Genomic DNA, 17,083 nt, shown 5'->3' with positions numbered 1-17,083 from the left:
CCTCCAATCTGAAAAATACTTGTTTTTCCCCTGCGAAATCTGTATAAGATAGAAGCACACAGAGGACCAGACTTTATGGGGTTAGACCAGATGTCACAATCCACGATGCATTTTTCATGGCTGTGAAACTATAGTTTCAAGATACAGTTTCTGCATCGTATTTCATCTTGGGTTTGTTGAGGTAAGTTTTAAATCTCACCTCTGTATACTGGAATTTGTCTCACAGCATTAGGTTTGGAAGTTCTTTCTGAACAAGGTGCGTTAGAGCAACTGAGAGAAAATTCTTGCTTTGCCTCTATACAGCTAAGAAAAAGTGACTTTGAAATAGGTTAGATGAGCACCGCATGCCACTGAATTTACGCAGGAGCTAAAGGGATTAGTTCAGATAAGGTGCAAGCCAGGAATAAAACTGTCAGAAGATTAAATGGGGAAGGATTGAGCTACAGTATCTCCTCCAACCAACATAGCCTCATTTGATTTTGTCAGCACTGTAATGGTTTTACAATAACTTAAGAAATAAGCCCCTAAGTTATTTGTGAATACCCATCAGGCTAGCAAACAGTTTACTGGATGACATACTGCTGTTTAAAACGTTAAATACATCACAGCTATTAGCATGTTAGCCTTCTGTGCAATTTCCACCTCTACTATCTGAAAAACCTCTCATACTCAACTGAAGGTCTACCGTGTGACAGTACAGAAGATTGCTTAAAACTTAAGATGGCTGTAAAACCGTTTATCAGTTCTGAACTCCAGGAGATATGTAGCAGCACACACTGAAACCAAGTTCATCAAGCCAATTAAAATACCAATTCAAATTTTTTAATAATCTGAAAACCAATGAGTGGAACAACAAATGACTGCAAAGTCAGTAGCAACTTTGTTGCTACTCAAGGCATATTTAACAAGAAGTCTGTCTAAAGAAAGCTTAGAGCCTAAAAGACTTTTTTAGAGCTAGAGTTGGAATATGTTTAAGCAGTGATTCAATCTGCTGTCCTCTTTCCGCTCTCCAGTGTTTCAGCCTCAATTCCAAGGAAAGCAGAAACTGAGTGAAGGACATAGCCACTGAACTGCAAAACACTGGGTTTACAGGAAAACACACCAGATCTAGCCATACTGCAATTAAAAACCCATGGCAGGGCCAGAGCAGCTGACTTGGGCTAAGTGGCTTTTTCACTGAGGTGTAGATGTTTGGGCTTGGACTGGCACTCAGGCTTGAGGACCTGCAAGGTGGGAGGGTCCCTGAGTTTTTGCTACAGCTTGAGCCTGAATTGTCTAATCTGCAATTAAACAGCCTTAGCCCCGTGAATCCAAGTCTGCTAGCACAGGCCAGCTGCAGGTGTTGAACTGTAGTGGGGTCCTATCCACCAGACCTAACCTGATAGTACCTGCAGCAACAACCCCTGAAAGACTAAAGAAGCTGCAAGTTCTACCCATAACATTCAGAAGAAACATTAGACTCCTGCATTTGACCATAACCAACCAACAGCAACAACCGCCCCCATCTCCCAAAAAGTGGAGGGAGGATATTGAAGTGGGTTCTAGAGCTGTCCAAAGGAAAAACAGCACAACTGCATGATGACAGTTCTGAACTAAGCACTGGCAGAGCTGTTTTGACAGATGCTTAAGCCAGTACTGCATCCAGCTCAAACCAATGACAGTAGTTTTCATCCACAAAACATACCCGCGAGAAGAAACACAGAAGATCTAAACATCAAGACATCCCTTATGTGCTGAGGCTAAGGTTCTAGTTTCTGTAGCAATGGTGAACGAGAGCTCAGTTTCCTATAGCAGACACCATACATGAATTATTCACATGGCTTGTACAAACACTGTACGTGCATCTCCCATAAGGCTTGTACACGTGTGACATCTGTTAAAGAAGCAAGCAGAACTTTGCATCTGGGTCTTGGCAAATAAATGAAGTTGACTTTCCAATACTTGGTTTTCAAATGTATTTACTTTTTAAGATCATAAATATATTCCAGAATTGGAGAGTTATCCTTTCCAATGTTTAGCAGTACAAAACTAATTTGCTAGCTTCCAAAGTGTAAAGGTTCTAATTTACACAAAATTATGTACAAGGCCTTGAACAAATTCTTTTGACAAATTTCTAAAACTAGTTTATAAAAAACGGAACATTTTCTTTAGTGAATTCTTTAAACTCTGAATGGATTATTCAGTGGGCCACTGTTAAGATTAATTTTAACAAGGGAAAGAAAAATGTGATCAGTCTCTAAAAATCCAACCCAAAACTGAGAAATATTTGTATTGCTTTAGTGGCATATATTCACCAAATCTATCCAAACTTCCATTTAAGCTACCTCAAGACACTGCTACAAAGTATCATCTTTTTTATAATGCATTCTAAAAATAAGGTGCACCAGACATTCTGCCTTTGTGAAAGATGATGGATACCCATCTGCATGAATATGGTAAATTGCTAAGAGTAACATTTTCAAAATATTCTTAAAACCTCAAATTTTAAACCTTAAAATAAAAGAGTTACAGGAGTAACAGACTTACAGGAGCTTTGTCTTACTTGTTTTTTTTTCCCACAGACTACAGAAGCTGTTTTACCCAGTTTTACTAGGCACTGTTTATACTCCCACAGATTAAAAGAGGAAATTTAAGAGACAGATGGAAGGATGGGAATGGGGATATAAACTGGCACACACAAACACGGAAATGATTACTAAACCTGTGCCATATCCATGAGAATAAAAACAGGGAGGAATTGGATAAATGGATTGCAAGGTGGATAGAAAGCTGGCTAGATAATCAGGCCCAACGTTAGTGATCAATGGCTCAATGTCTTGTTGAAGGTCGGTTTCAAGTGGAGTGCCCCAGGGATCAGTTCTAGGGCTAGTACTGTTCAACGTCTTTATTAATGATCTGGATGAGGGGATCGATCGCACCATCAGCAAATTTGCAGACGATACTAAACTAGGGGGAAAGGTAGACACACTGGAAGGTAAGGACAGGGTCCAGAGTGACCTAGATAAATTGGAGGATTAAGCCAAAAGAAATCTGATGAGGTTCAACAAGGGAGTAGTACAGAGTTCTCTACTTGGGACGGAAAAATCCCAAGCATTGTTACAGGCTGGGGACTGACTGGCTAAGTAGCAGTGCAGCAACAAAGGACCTGGGGATTACAGTGGATGACAGGCTGGATATGAGTCAATGGTGCGCCCACGTAGCCAAGAAGGCTAGTGGCATATTGGGGTGCATTAGGAGGAGCACTTCCACAGATCTAAAGAAGTTATTATTTCCCTCTATTTGGCACTGGCAAGGCTCCATCTGGAGTAGTGCGTCCAGTTCTGAACCACCCAGCATAGAAAGAATGTGGATGCATTGGAATGATTTTAGCAGACGGCAACAAAAATTATTAGAGAGATGGAGCACATGACCTGTGAGGAGAGGCTGAGGGATTTGGGTTTATTTAGTTTGCAGAAGAGAAGAGTGATAGGCAATTTGATAGCAGCCTTCAACTTCCTGAAGGGGGGCTCTAAAGAGGAAGGGGAGAGGCTGTTCTCAGTGGTGACGGATGGCAGAACTAGTGGCAGTGGTCTCAAGTTAATGAGCAGGAGGTGTAGAGGTTGAATATTAGGAAAAACTACTTCACCAGGAGGGTGGTGAAGCACTGGAATGCATTACTTAGGCTGTAAAATCTCCATCACTAGAGGTTTTTAAGTCGTGTCTGAGATGATTTATACAGATATGATTCTGCTTTGGGCAGGGGGGCTGGACTTGATGACCTTCTGAGGTCCCTTCCAGGTCTAGGATTCTATGAATAAGGGTGTGGATAAGAGAGAGTGACCTATAAAAAGGGCAAGAAGAGTAACGGAGGGCTAAAATTAAGAGGGTGGGAAAGGCATATGAGCTCCAGTTTCTAAAATGGGTTTATATCACGTGGATGCTTTTCTGCATCTGTGATAAATACTGTTACTATTACTTTTAATTTTATCAGCTTCTAGTTCAGACAGTTACCTGCTAACTTCAGAACTCAAGTAGCACAGCAAGTGAATGGCCCAAAGAAGAGGTCCTGCATACGTTGCAAACCCTGTGAGAACAATTGCTGGTATTTCCACATAGTTGTCTAAGCCCACAAAACCAGCTGAAATATCCACTGAGGCGATACTATTGGAATTTCCCTGAAAATAAAACAAAGATATCACTTAGACGTCTGAAAGGAAGAATGAAACAGTGCAGATCAAAGAGTTTAATTAACACATAGGTTTAAAGGCTTAATATATTTTTGAGCCACCTTCCCCTAAATCAGGCTTCTGGAATTAACTACAGAAGCTTATAAGAAAGAGGTTCTACTTTAGCACATAAATGAACAACACAAACAAATAAAACGTGACTATTTGCTTGTCCTATTTTAGTCTTCAAACACATCCACCTCTTGCTGATAAATCACACATAAGACTTCACACAAGCAATGCAGTGAATTAGGTTTGGGGATTTCAGTCTCAGTCCTGCAGAGAACGTCATCCATATCAAACTGCCATCATGCATAATTCAAGAAGAAAGAGTTCTACAATTAGCAGTCTCAGGATTAAATTCACGCAGATACTTTATCTCCCTCAAAGACTGTGCTTCTAATTTCAAGTTCTAGTGGATGAATGAACAATACATGCAAGTTTCCACATCTGTCTAACGGGACTGTCCAATATCACTGTTTAATTATGCACTAAGATGTTTTACTTGTTTCTTCACTGCTGCGCAAATCAGAGTTGACTATTTGATTACCACTGTACAACACTGTAGAGGTTTTTTTAAGGGAGTGTAAGGTTACTTCTGCAGAGCAACCTTATTTCAAAATAAGCTATTCCAGAAGAGATATGCCAGAATAGTTTTTTTTGAAATAACACTGCTACACTTTTGAATAGCTCTCAGCTATTTCAAAATAGAGCATCTACACACACACAGCCTATTTTGAAATAGAACCATTGGACACACTGCGGGTTATTTCAAAATGGACTGCTCCCTGTTTACACAGCTCCTATTTTGAAATCGGTAAACTTCATTCCACGAGGAACGTCTATTTTGAAATAAACCAACTACTATTTCAAAATTTGAAAATATTGGTTGCACTGTGTAGAGACTGGGTGAAGATGCTACAACTTTCTATTACTTTTGTTGAGGGGGTGCATCTTCCTGTAAGTTGTCCGTGTTTATGAATAGACACGCAGGAGAAATAGTCAACTGTCAGAATTAGGATCCATTACAGAGTAATTTCTGATGGCACCAAAAAGGCATTCTAAGGAGGACATGCGCATCCTGTTCTCCCACCATTTTGTGAGGTGTACCATTAATAGACAGCAATACCATATGGAAGAACAGTAGAGGATGATGACAGACAAGAAGCTATGAAGGAAAAATTGTGCCTGTATTCCGAGGCCAATGAGAAAAGACAGAGGTTGACAAAAAACAGCAGAGGATAAAACACTTCATACCATATATTATAGTATTTCATGGTATGGAATTGGATTTCCAAAGCTTACAATTTCTAATCCTCTGCAGAACACACAAATAACTTGACAAATCACCACATCTGGTTTTATTAAAAAATATTCCTTAAATCTTTCGAACACTATTAGTTTATGAGATTATTATGGCCTGGTGATATGGTAGAAATGGCAGGAGACGATTCATTGTTGCAAAAAAGCATTCAGTGGTAATCCATCACGCTCAGGAGCCCTTGAAGCACAATGCTTTGCTCATAAGCAAGAATGAAAAGAAAAGCTTTAGCAAGTACAAAACTACATTAATATAGCATATGCTGTGGAGAATAACTCCTGTCTATGTTCAGAAGTCTAAAGGAAAGGAGGCAACCGCACGTACAGCACTCATTGTGCTCCAAACATGAAACTTCATGTGGTCAGAACTACATCTCAGGATCTGTAGGCTACTACTTTCATTGCCTTGATGACATTTTGCAACACCGGCAACGTCAGACTAACAAGTTTCCAACCCTTCTCAACATTAGTTTAACTATACATTAGAGATCATTTCTTCACTTTTCCACAAGACCTAGCCTTAAAACATACGCCACTCTTTAGGAACTAGAGTAGCAGTAGTAACCCCCTTCCACTCCTGACATCTTGGAGCACAGGCCATTGAAACCATTTGCCAACATCTCCTGTCGTGGGCAACGTTTCCCAGCTCTGACCAGGCGTATCCCGTCTTTTTAGCATCAGCCTTCGGGAGCGTCTTGGGCACCCTCTTTTTCTTGTGGGTTCCAGCTTCAGGCTTGCCTTGTGATGGTGGTGGCTGGTTTTCTAAGCATATTTCCAATCCATCGCCATCTTCTCTTCCTGATTTCTTCTTCAGCATGAAGTTGGTGAGCCAGCTACCATGGGTCTTGGTTGCTGATGGAGTATGGCCACTGGATCCGGAGATTTTACGAAAGCAGTTATTAATAAAGCTCTGGATTTTTTTTTGATAGTCAATAAATAGACGTACAAGCAGGCAGTGCAAGAAAAACCAAGAGTTACTTTAAATATTTCAATCCAATCATTAATTTAATATGTAATAAAGAAAGAAAAGTAAGAATATTGAACGGTTTGCTTACAATTTCCTTCCTCCCTCTTGCAGACACATTATTCTCAAGATAGTTAAAGTAGCCAAGTCTGACTAGTGTAACCACATGGAAGTGTCATGTGCCAATGGTTAGCAATTCCTGACAATTTTACTCTGCAAATGCTTTTGATTAAAGTTTTGCTGATATGAACTGCTCCACATATTTCCAATTGCTATTTTCTTGATTATGAAGCCGGCCATGGAATACTAACTGAAACGTCAACTTATGAGCTGGATTTGGAGACTTTTTAAAGTTATTTATTTTAAGCTGTCACTGCTTATGAACATCAGATTTCAGCATGAAGACAACAGAGTACTCTTTTTTTAGGGCTCTCTATAATTAATGAAGGCTAAGGTAACCTTTACTTCTGGTGTCAGTCTATGTTCTGAATTAAACAGCTATGATAAAGCCACAGGGCACTTGCATGGAATTAATGATCCACTGGAAGGAGGCACAGGAAAATAATGATCAGTCAAGGTTGCTGAAAAATTCATCGAGGTTCACAAGCTATTGACTTACTGCTACAATATGACACCCAAGACAGACACTTATTTAACTAAATTAACTTTTACTTAGGTTGATCTTTTTTAAATTAATTTTGTTTTTCTTCATCTTCTAACACAATGTAACAATGAAAGCAAAAAAGCACCATGAGTCAAACAGTCTTTCCTATTGTCATGTCAATAACACCTGTCAAATAGACTGATGCAGCCACTGGCAAATTACCATCTTTCCTCTAAAGACAAATTCACAACAAAAATACTGTGTAAAGAAGTTGAGAAAGTGTCCCTGATAATTCCCCTGACAAAAGCACAGCCAAAAACATCACACCTCAGATAGCATATAACCCTGTACTTCAGAAAAAAAGCCACAGCAGTTCTTTACAAATGGCTGCCCCCAAAAAATGTCTCATTCAGAACGAAGCCAAGCCAAGCCCCTCCACATCTCACTGCCACAGGCATGGAAATGTTGGCTGAGCTAGCCAGGAACAGCACAAAAAGGAAAGAGTAAGAAAATCAGTACTGTCCCAAATTAATGTTCATAGGTAATGTATCTTTATATCCTATAGCCCCTGTATTTCTCTCAGAGTTTGATTATGTCACCTTTACACACAGCGGGACAGGTCTACTCATTGCAACCAGTGAGACCTCGTAAAGAGTAAGGTAGAGATCAATGTATTGATTAAGGATGGCAGAACATGGGCCTTGTTCAGATTTTTGACTGAAATTTCACACTTCTAGTTTTCATCTCACCTAAACTATATCAAACTTGCAAATCATTTCAGTTCAGAGACTTTGTATCTCTCAAGTCAGGGGCATAACTGGATTTCACAGACTCAATCACAGAACAGCAGAATTGGAAGAGACCTGAAAAGGTCATCGAGTCCAGTCCCCTGCCCTCACAACAGGACCAAGCATCGTATCAACCATCCCTGATGGGTGTCTAACTTGCTCTGAAATATCCCCTGTGACAAAGATTACACACCCTCCCTAGGTAAATTAATCCAATGTTTAACCACCCTTGACAGGAAGTTATTTGTCTCTTGCTATTTTAAATATTAATCAAGTCAGTTAACTTTCTTACGAGAATGATCTATTTCAATAGTGCCTAACGAGTCTAGTCATTAACCAAGACTCACGCTGTATTGGAATTTTTATATAACCAATGTGATCCAAGCAGGGTAAATGAACTTCAGATGACACAACAGCATTTTTGCTAACATTACAATCCTCAATGAAGACATTTACTGAAATTACCTGATCTTTCCCCCAGTTTAAGAAAACAGTTACAGTAAATATTTATACTGTGGCAGGAAATCAAAGCACTTCTGAGAATTTGGCAAAAACACCATGTCAAATGACCTATTAACACTTTAACATGGACCATACAAGTTTTTAAAAAGCTTTTAAAATTTCTACTTTTAATCCATTTAGCTCTTCCAAGCTCCCCCTGCCCACAGAAACTACCATTTTAATACCTCCTCTTCCACAAACAGATGCTGCATATTTTTGTTTGTATAGACTTTATATCTGAATCTCTACTTCTTCCAGAAATTGCCAGTCCCTGTGGAGTAGCTGACGTTAGACTGTTAAGAATAAAATGTTCTGAAAGTTGCATCGCTATTCCCAGAAGCTTTTTTCCCCTCTCTCTTAAGTGCCAGGATATATTTTACCATATTATATTTTCTTGGTAGCAGCCCTTAGAGATGAAAATAGATTAGAAAAGTTAAAAACTGACTCAAATGAGCATAGTTCATGGTTGTGCACTATACATATTAGCACTATTTATGCATGCAGTACATGGATACGGCCATGGACAGACAGACGGACGGACTTTCACGTGCAGCAGCCCCAGGACTGGCAGGTTGCCACATATTCAAATATTCTGGATAATAGAGAGCTATACCTAGCAGAGCATAACACTAAAGAACAAGAGCAGATATAAAAAACAAAAAAAGTATGCAGAGTACTTTATTTACCAACAGCAGTAGTATTGTACGCTGCAAACAGACTGTATTTGATGTATTTATGATCATTATACTGTACTTATGGAAAACATAACTAAAATTTACTTATGGTTAAAATGCCGGTCCTTTGAGAGTTCTGGATGATAGAATGCTCGATAAGAAAGAGTTTAGTCTGTGTGTGTGTGTGTGTGCGCGCACGCAAGTGAGAGTGTTGGCTGTCAAGCGACTAAAAAAAATTAAATGGCAATTAACTGTGGGCTGCTGGGGATCATCCAGTGGGGCTTGGGACCCCAGCAGCCCTGTGGCTGCAAGTGGCTGGGTCATGGGACCCTGGGGCTGAGGGCAACCACACAGTTGCGGGACCCTGGCCAGGGGCAGCCCCATACCTGGGAGCCAGCTGGGGCACAAAGCCCCACCAGCAGCCCCAGCTGTCAATGAAGTCACAGGTGTTAACATGAGTTGACTGACAGCCCATACACACGCACAAAATACATATATCTCCAGAGAATCACTGGCTTTCCCAAGAATCACTATGGCAAAAGTAGTAGAACATGGAGCTGCCGCCCTCAGGAACCAGTGCCCTATGCTAGCAGTTTCTCTGCTGCAGCTGTCTCACTTCCAGCCCTGTCCCACGAGGTAGGCACCAGATTCTTAAGAGGCTCCTGGACAGAAGACAGAGATAGTTGCATGCAAGGGACAGAGATAGGACTGGGGTGAAGGGTGCTGTACAGCTGCACCAGAGGAGCTGCCAGCACAGGGCACTGGCTTCTGGGAGCAGCAGCTCCTTCTTCTGCTCCTTTCACTACTGCATTTCCCAGGAAAGCCCTGTGGATACCAATTTATATCTGTGGGCATAAACCTTTATTCATGCAGGGCTCTATTTGTTTTCTATATGTACTTGTAAACATGACACCACATTCAATAGTTGGTGGAGCATACAGTTAGCTGAAATTCTGTGGCCTCATCCTGCACAAGTAGTCCCACTGACTCAGGCCCCATTTAACACAAAACACAGTAGAATAACTACACAAATATTCTTGACATTGGAGTCATATCAGCTTACCTGAAAATAGAAGAAAGCTTGGCCAAACCAATGATGCATTATAGTAATTTGAGCTGCATCAAATTTTAGTGGCTTCCAGACACATCTTGTCATTATCAGTTGAATCAGCAGACAGAACACCAAAACTGGCAGGTTGTGGGGTCTAAAGAGCAGGGCTGCTAGAAGAACCAATCCACTATATATTTCCCACAAACCAATGCTCTTTGTCTTGCAGTCAGCAGATATAACCTCTGATTTGAGTAGGTCTTTGGTCCCAGAGAAGATTATGCCAAGAACAAAGACATAAACAAAACGAGCTTCAATAATTCCCCTGAAAAGAAAAACCAGAAAGATAAATACTGCTAAATAATTTATTTCACAACCCAAAAATATTTTTGAAAGGGACACGTGAGATAAAGACATTTTTGTGGAATGCATCCAATTCAAGTGCAATCACTGACCCAACATGTCATAAAATATATTTCAAACAGAATAGTTTTAAAATATTTCATATTGAAATGTCGCTACCCTGATGTAACTGCTTTGGTAAAGAAAGCCTCAGGTTTTTTTATGGCTAAGTCAACCAACGTTCCATACAGACTTCTTAGCATCCAGATTGCTTATCAGTGTTACACATCACAAATTTTATCTTCAAATTAAATATAAAAAGATGCTGAAAGGTTATTTCAACAACAAACTGTTTGGATTGCACCCTTAAGTGATAAGCATTTAAGGGCGTATCAAAATTTTACTCAACCATGTTTTTATTTCAGCCAGACAATACGAGAGAGTTGGAAAGCATCTCCAGTTCCTCCAGAAAACCCAGCAGAGCGGACATAAAACTTTTCACAATCTCTCAGTTTTACATAGTAGACATTTGACGAGGATCCTTCCATCACCTTAACCTCTGGTAACACGCTCAAACTGCAGATTCATAGTACGTGAAACAATGTTCAACTTCAGTTTGAGATTTCTGGCTCAACAACTTTTTGGACACTAACAAAATAGAAATTCATACAACAGGAACTTGGCCATATTTGACAAAGTAATTAGCTCACTTATTTAAACGTGCAGTCAACCTTGGGAAAAAAACATATATAACAGCAGCCATATGGCTTACTGTTTTATTAATACTAACTTGAAGGTTGAGAAATTAAACACACTTGTTCCATTAAGAGCGTTTTAAAAAAACCAACCAAACAAACAAACACTGTGTCAATTTTTTCTAAGTACTATTGTATAACTTCACCTCTGCTGGTATACAAGTTTCCAAACAGGTTACACCTCACTAAAAGTAAAATACATGTACAAACCTTTTCAAAAATGGTTGTTTAAAAATCAGGTTCTGAAATTTTTATTTAGACATGAAGTGGCATGACTTACATATTTTCAAGTTTCAAGGGAAAGGAAGCCAATAAAATGAGGTTAAGAGGTTTCTGTCGGCAGCCTATTATGCAACAATTTGAGACACAAGGTTTCTTATACCACTGCAAAGCATCAAACAATCTGTTGTCAAGGCCACAATACTGGTGGATACAAGTGGGGAGGGTGAATTACTGTAGAGGAAAAGAACTAAAAACACCAGGGATTTTTTCCCAAAAATCAGACAGTTTATAAATAAATGTTGCTGATCTTTAGCCTCTGATCTCATTTTACGATGGCATATTAAATTATGTATCATGCTAAGGCATACCAACATGGTTTAAGACAGTAAAATAGACATTAGATCTGTGATGCTAGTAAGAAAATAAAAATAAATTATATTTGAGCTGGACTTTGCAGAAATTTGATACCTAATAAAGTCTGTTAGTTTAAATTTTGCTAGCTTAAGACCTACAATTGAGCATAAGAGTAAGTGCTTAACTTATCATGCAGTTCTAGAAGAGAATCTCAGAGAAGGCAAAGCAGAACCAAGAGAAAGAGCAGCTTTCGATAAATTGGTAAAATTTATAGTAAGCAACTCAACCACAGAACAAAAAACTGAATGGAATCTTAGAGAGATTTTTAGCAGGTGTAACTATGAGATCAACCTCATTTCCAATTTGGTAACAATGGAAAACTATTAATGCAGTAGTGATGCCAAACAGAAATATCTGCAACAGGAACTCAAGTTATGGTTTTCCTGATAGCAGGAAATGGATCATGTGTGGGGGGATGAGTCTGGGGGTACCAGGTTTCAGTCAAATCTGGTCACCACACATCTGAGCGCATCCAGGTGAAGAAGGCATGGAGAGAAAATACAACAGGACATCAGCATCAACAAAGTAGGTGGCAGCAGAAACGTTATTTCCTCTCATGATGCTAACCATTCATTTTTCCTTCCAGTTCCTCCTCTAATGGGACCCAAAAGATTTCATGTATGCACAACCTAAGTTTGTATTTATATGACCACCACAGAAAATCACTTTACTGCACTTACCTTATTCTAAAGCTTACAGATATATTGATTGTTCTATGATTTCAATTGTATTTGTCTGTACTCACTGAAGCTCATGAAGTCTCTGTGTGGGCCTCGCCAATCTCCAACTCAATAAAATTTCTTATGCAGCCATATGGATAAATAGCCTGTTAGAGTGTGCTGTAACTGGCTCTCTAAACTTATCGAAGCTCACAATTTTATCATTTAACATCTGAGGTCTTAAAACTACAGGACATTTTAACTTACTTATGCAGGGAAGAACAGAAGGAAGAATTTGCTGTATCTAAAATGTCTGAAAATCATGTGCTAATAGGACACATTTTACAGTCACAGATTCCAAGGCCAGCAGGGACCACTGTTATCATCTGATCTGGCCTTCTGCAAAACACAGGCAGGAACTTCCACAACTTCCCCCCAAAAGTTCCTAGAGTGTATCTTTTGAAAAAAAAAACAAATACCCAGTCTGGATTTAAAGATGGTCAGTGGTGCTGCAGAATCTACCATGACCCATTGGTAAGCTGCTCTGATGGTTAATTACTCACTTAAAATAATTTACACTTTATTTCCAAGCAATTTCCCTCACTTCAACTGCCAGCCACTGAATCATGTTATACCTTTCTCTGATAACTTCCAGAGCCAATTACTAAATATTTGTTCCCTGTGTTTGCACTTACAGATTGTCATCTAGTTTCCCTTCAACCCACTCTTTGGTAAGTGAAATTGATTGAGCTCTTTGAATAGATCACTAAAAGGTACATGTTCTCATTCCTTCTTTATGTCTGTGGTTCTTCTCTGATCTCTCTCCAGTTCATCAACATTCTTCAGTAGGATTTCAGCCATTTTCTTGGTAGTACTAAGAAGATTTTAACAATGTTACGTTAAAGAGTATCAGAACGCACCACATTTCACTGTTTCTTAAGCAAAACAAAGTGTTTTAGGGAACATATGCTATTTCCTGAAGGTGCACATGAAAAGTGCAACATCAGCGTCGACGCTTGAGAGAACCTTGCACGAGACCTTTCCCAATAGACAGCGGTAACCCAGGAGGGGATGGCGCAATTTGAGAGGTCCCGCCCCAGTGCAGATGAGGAAAGGCGGAGAAAAAGAAAAAAGTCAAACTGCCCCACACCCCTCCAACAGCTACAAAACTTGACCCTTCTGTGATAAGACCTGCAACTCCTGAATCAGGCTGATCAGCCATCAACGGACTCAAATATGGGGGTGACATGAGGATTTCCTACTCGTTATCAAGAGACCGCCAACATTTCAATGTACCCATAAACTGATTTTTCCAAGTACCAGCAAAGCCACAATATCATGGGTGAAAGCACTGACAAGAGCAAAAGATTTTGAGAAACCTTGAAGTGATCACTGGGCTTCCGGAATTTTTAGAACTGCAGTTCTAGAAGAGAATCTGAGAGAAGGCAAAGCAGAACTAAGAGAAAGAGCAGCTGTTTAGATACACACTAAAAATCCACTGGGCAACTGGATAGAAGTCAGCATTCACTTTGGACTACTGAGCCACTCTCTTGCACAGTGGGATCCAGGTCCATGACTTCTGTGTGCTATGCTAACACTGAGAAATGAAAAATGCTCACAAATATTTTCAGGAAACAGAATACAAAAATGTTTTCCAGTTTCCACAACTGAAGACACAGCTCTCATTGAGTATTAGTTACTTTATACATTCTCAAAGGAGTTAACATGCCTTCATTATTGGTACCAAAATCAATTTGTATCTTGAATTAATTTGTACAGGAGCTCTCTGCTGCACAAGTCTGGAATGCATAACCAAACTCTGGACAAATCTGATTTCAACTAGAAAAGCTGTTCATAAGTAACAAGCTTATTCACAACCTCCTGGAGGAAGTCAAGGAAAACTTTCCCCTTTTGAAATGCATGTATTTCAACTCTTTCTGAACCAATGTGCACTTGAATCCAAAACCACTCTGATGCCAAAAACCTGTGTGTTCGTATCACAGAAAGAGTACAAAAAAAAAAAAATCAAGACATTACCTGAAGCTCCAGCTCTGCTCAGCAGTACCAGCATTACTAATATTTGGTCCATTGCAATTCTATCAAGTCCCTAGATGGGAAGACACCTGCAACTAATGATCAGGACTTCCTGATTATAAAAGACAAATCCCCACCATTAAGCTGTCAATTTTCTTTGAAGGCTGAAACACAACAAGCTAGTGTTTGTTTGCACATTGGTGTAGTGTATTGAAGTGCTTTTCACTTAACATCTAGTTCATAAGAAGCTTAGAACTTGCACTGATTATTTTCTTGTCAGCTATTAAACAGCATTGCCTGCTGAGAGATTGTGATATATAACCAAACTGACAATTTCTATTTTTGGAAAAATCCGTTCTTCCTGTTCCCTTGCCCTTCTTGCTCAAAAAGAGTCAGCTGAAGTATCTTTCACCTTTAGAGGGCTTTTTCTTGCCTTTGTTCACATAGTAAATGCACACTCCTTGCCTCAGAATTTAGCATCTAATTTAATAACCTGATGGAACAGGTGGGGGAAAGTAAAGTAACTACACATGTGCAGCTCACCGTGTCCAGGGATCTGCAAGTATCTTGTCTAGCACATTATCGTTACCACCACCAGTAACCATGCGCTCAGTGCCCGTTGGTGTCTGATGCCTCTCTCACTATTCCTTTCCATCTTTCCCTGTCCAGTGCAGAGTGGCTTAGTTTCTGTCGATTAGCTCCACACCAATCTACTATATCATCTATCCATTCTCTGTGGGGTCTGCATCTCCTATTTGAACTGGCCACTATGTCAAATACCAGGGTCTTGAATTTTTGTTCATCATTCTTTTTGCAAATATGCCCAAACAGTTGTAGCTTCCATTTATAACCTTCTGCAGCAGGTTCTCTTTCAGCTGTATCTTTCTATATAATTCCTCATTGATGACCTTCTTTATCCATCCTATTCTCAGACAACTTTCTATGACAGCTGTGTTATATTTCTATAACAACTCCTTTCGAACGCCAATATTCTTCTCTTCGAATCTTTCATTATCAGCCATGTCTTACATCCGTACAACATGGTACTGGACAGACACATTTTCAAGACACTCAGCTTTGTTCCTAAGCTAATCGCTTTACTTTTCCAGATCTTATCCTTCGCCTTTAAACTCGCTCTTGCTTTCGCTACTCTAGTCGTTATTTCCTTCTTACAGTCTAGAACATAATGTTATGTTGCTCCCCAGATATGTGAACTTCTCTACATTTTCTAGTTCAATACCACTACACTAATCTTCCTTCCTATTTCTTTATCTCCAAAGCCCATTGTTGTTGTTTTATTGATGTTCATAATCAGCCCGTACCACTTCTCTTCTTCATTTAGCACCTGCACCATTTTTGCTAGCTTCTCCTCAGCTTCCTCAATGGTAACTATAACATCAGCGAATCTCAAGCTGTTAATTCTTTTCCCCCCATGCACCGATATCCCTTCTACCTCTTCCTTGACCTTGCCCATTGCTCTCTCCAGACGCATGACGACAATACAGAGGTACGAGACAAGTAGATCCAGTATCGCCACTTGTTTCAACCAACTTCAAAACTCCCCACCCGTTCTCAACGCTGTCTCTGAATGGTCATCGATATCCTTCAACAACTGTATCAGTCTGCTATCCACTCTGTACGACTCCAACACCGTCCAAGTCACTTTCTGATCTATACTGCTGAATGCCTTTTGAAAATTAACACTTCCACTGTTTACTGGCCTCTCTTGTCCGGAACCCTCAGGACCTGACTAGTGCCTAATGAGAAAGTTTGCCAGATCGCAGAAGGTCAATATTGTTTAGCACATTACCAACACTTCCACCATTTACTGGGCTCTTAGAAGACATTTATGAATCAGTTACAGCTAAGTAACAGCACAAAATACTGGCCACATCTACACTGATTATGGAAATTGACCACTTATGTTCCATCTTCCAGGGTGCCATTTTGCACAGGCACAAAATGGTGCATTCCGGGGTCAAGGTCGTCCCCAGCACTCCTCACAAGTTGTGAGGATTAAGAAGGGAGCACTCATCCCATCAACCTATTGACCTTCTGCCACAAAGACAGCCATGGAAGTCGATGGCTGCAAAACTGATTTTTGCTAGGCAATTGGCGTATCAAAAATCACATAGCAGCAGTCGACCTCCTCGGTAACCGCAGACATAGCCTGAAGGGAGAGCCAGCACTGATGGAACCATGGGAAACTGGCCACACTCATAAGTGGTTGTTTGGCTAACTAAAATCATGCTGGATTACAGACGTTGCCAGATGAGAGAGAGTGTGCTGGATTAGAAGTTCAACCTAAACAAACGTTAGCTCTGTTGAATAACCTCTGCAAGAAAACCTACCACCTCATTACTGTGCAATACATGTTACATGCAAATGTCCAATTAATGCCTTTTTAAAAGTGATGCACTGAAAATATAGCAGAACCCCAGTTATCCAACATAATTGAGAGCCAACCAATGGTTGGATACCTGAAAATGCTGGATAATCAGGCGTGTGGTAGGGAAGGTGACAGATGCGGAGGATGGAAGGGGGAGCTGCCTG

The 17,083-nt window shown here is 40.0% G+C and overlaps 1 protein-coding gene across 3 annotated transcripts in view; it reads right to left on the bottom strand.

Moving 5' to 3' along the window:
• PIGG (phosphatidylinositol glycan anchor biosynthesis class G (EMM blood group)) overlaps window positions 1–17,083 on the bottom strand; it is a 101,117-nt gene that overhangs the window by 20,758 nt on the left and 63,276 nt on the right. For 2 of the 3 annotated variants that reach the window (XM_074994570.1, XM_074994572.1), the window contains exons 11-12: window positions 10,120–10,429; window positions 3,991–4,154 (exon numbers count right to left, since the gene is read on the bottom strand). In XM_074994570.1, the coding sequence (XP_074850671.1) occupies window positions 3,991–4,154; window positions 10,120–10,429 (474 nt within the window). The remainder of the gene's footprint in view (window positions 1–3,990; window positions 4,155–10,119; window positions 10,430–17,083) is intronic. The other variant, XM_074994571.1, reaches the window with a different exon arrangement.

This window comes from Carettochelys insculpta, chromosome 5 (genome assembly GCF_033958435.1).
Source record: "Carettochelys insculpta isolate YL-2023 chromosome 5, ASM3395843v1, whole genome shotgun sequence".
NCBI classification, from domain to species: Eukaryota; Metazoa; Chordata; order Testudines; family Carettochelyidae; genus Carettochelys; species Carettochelys insculpta.
Note: the sequence above shows the minus strand (reverse complement) of the source record. Positions and strands in the feature narration are given on the sequence as shown.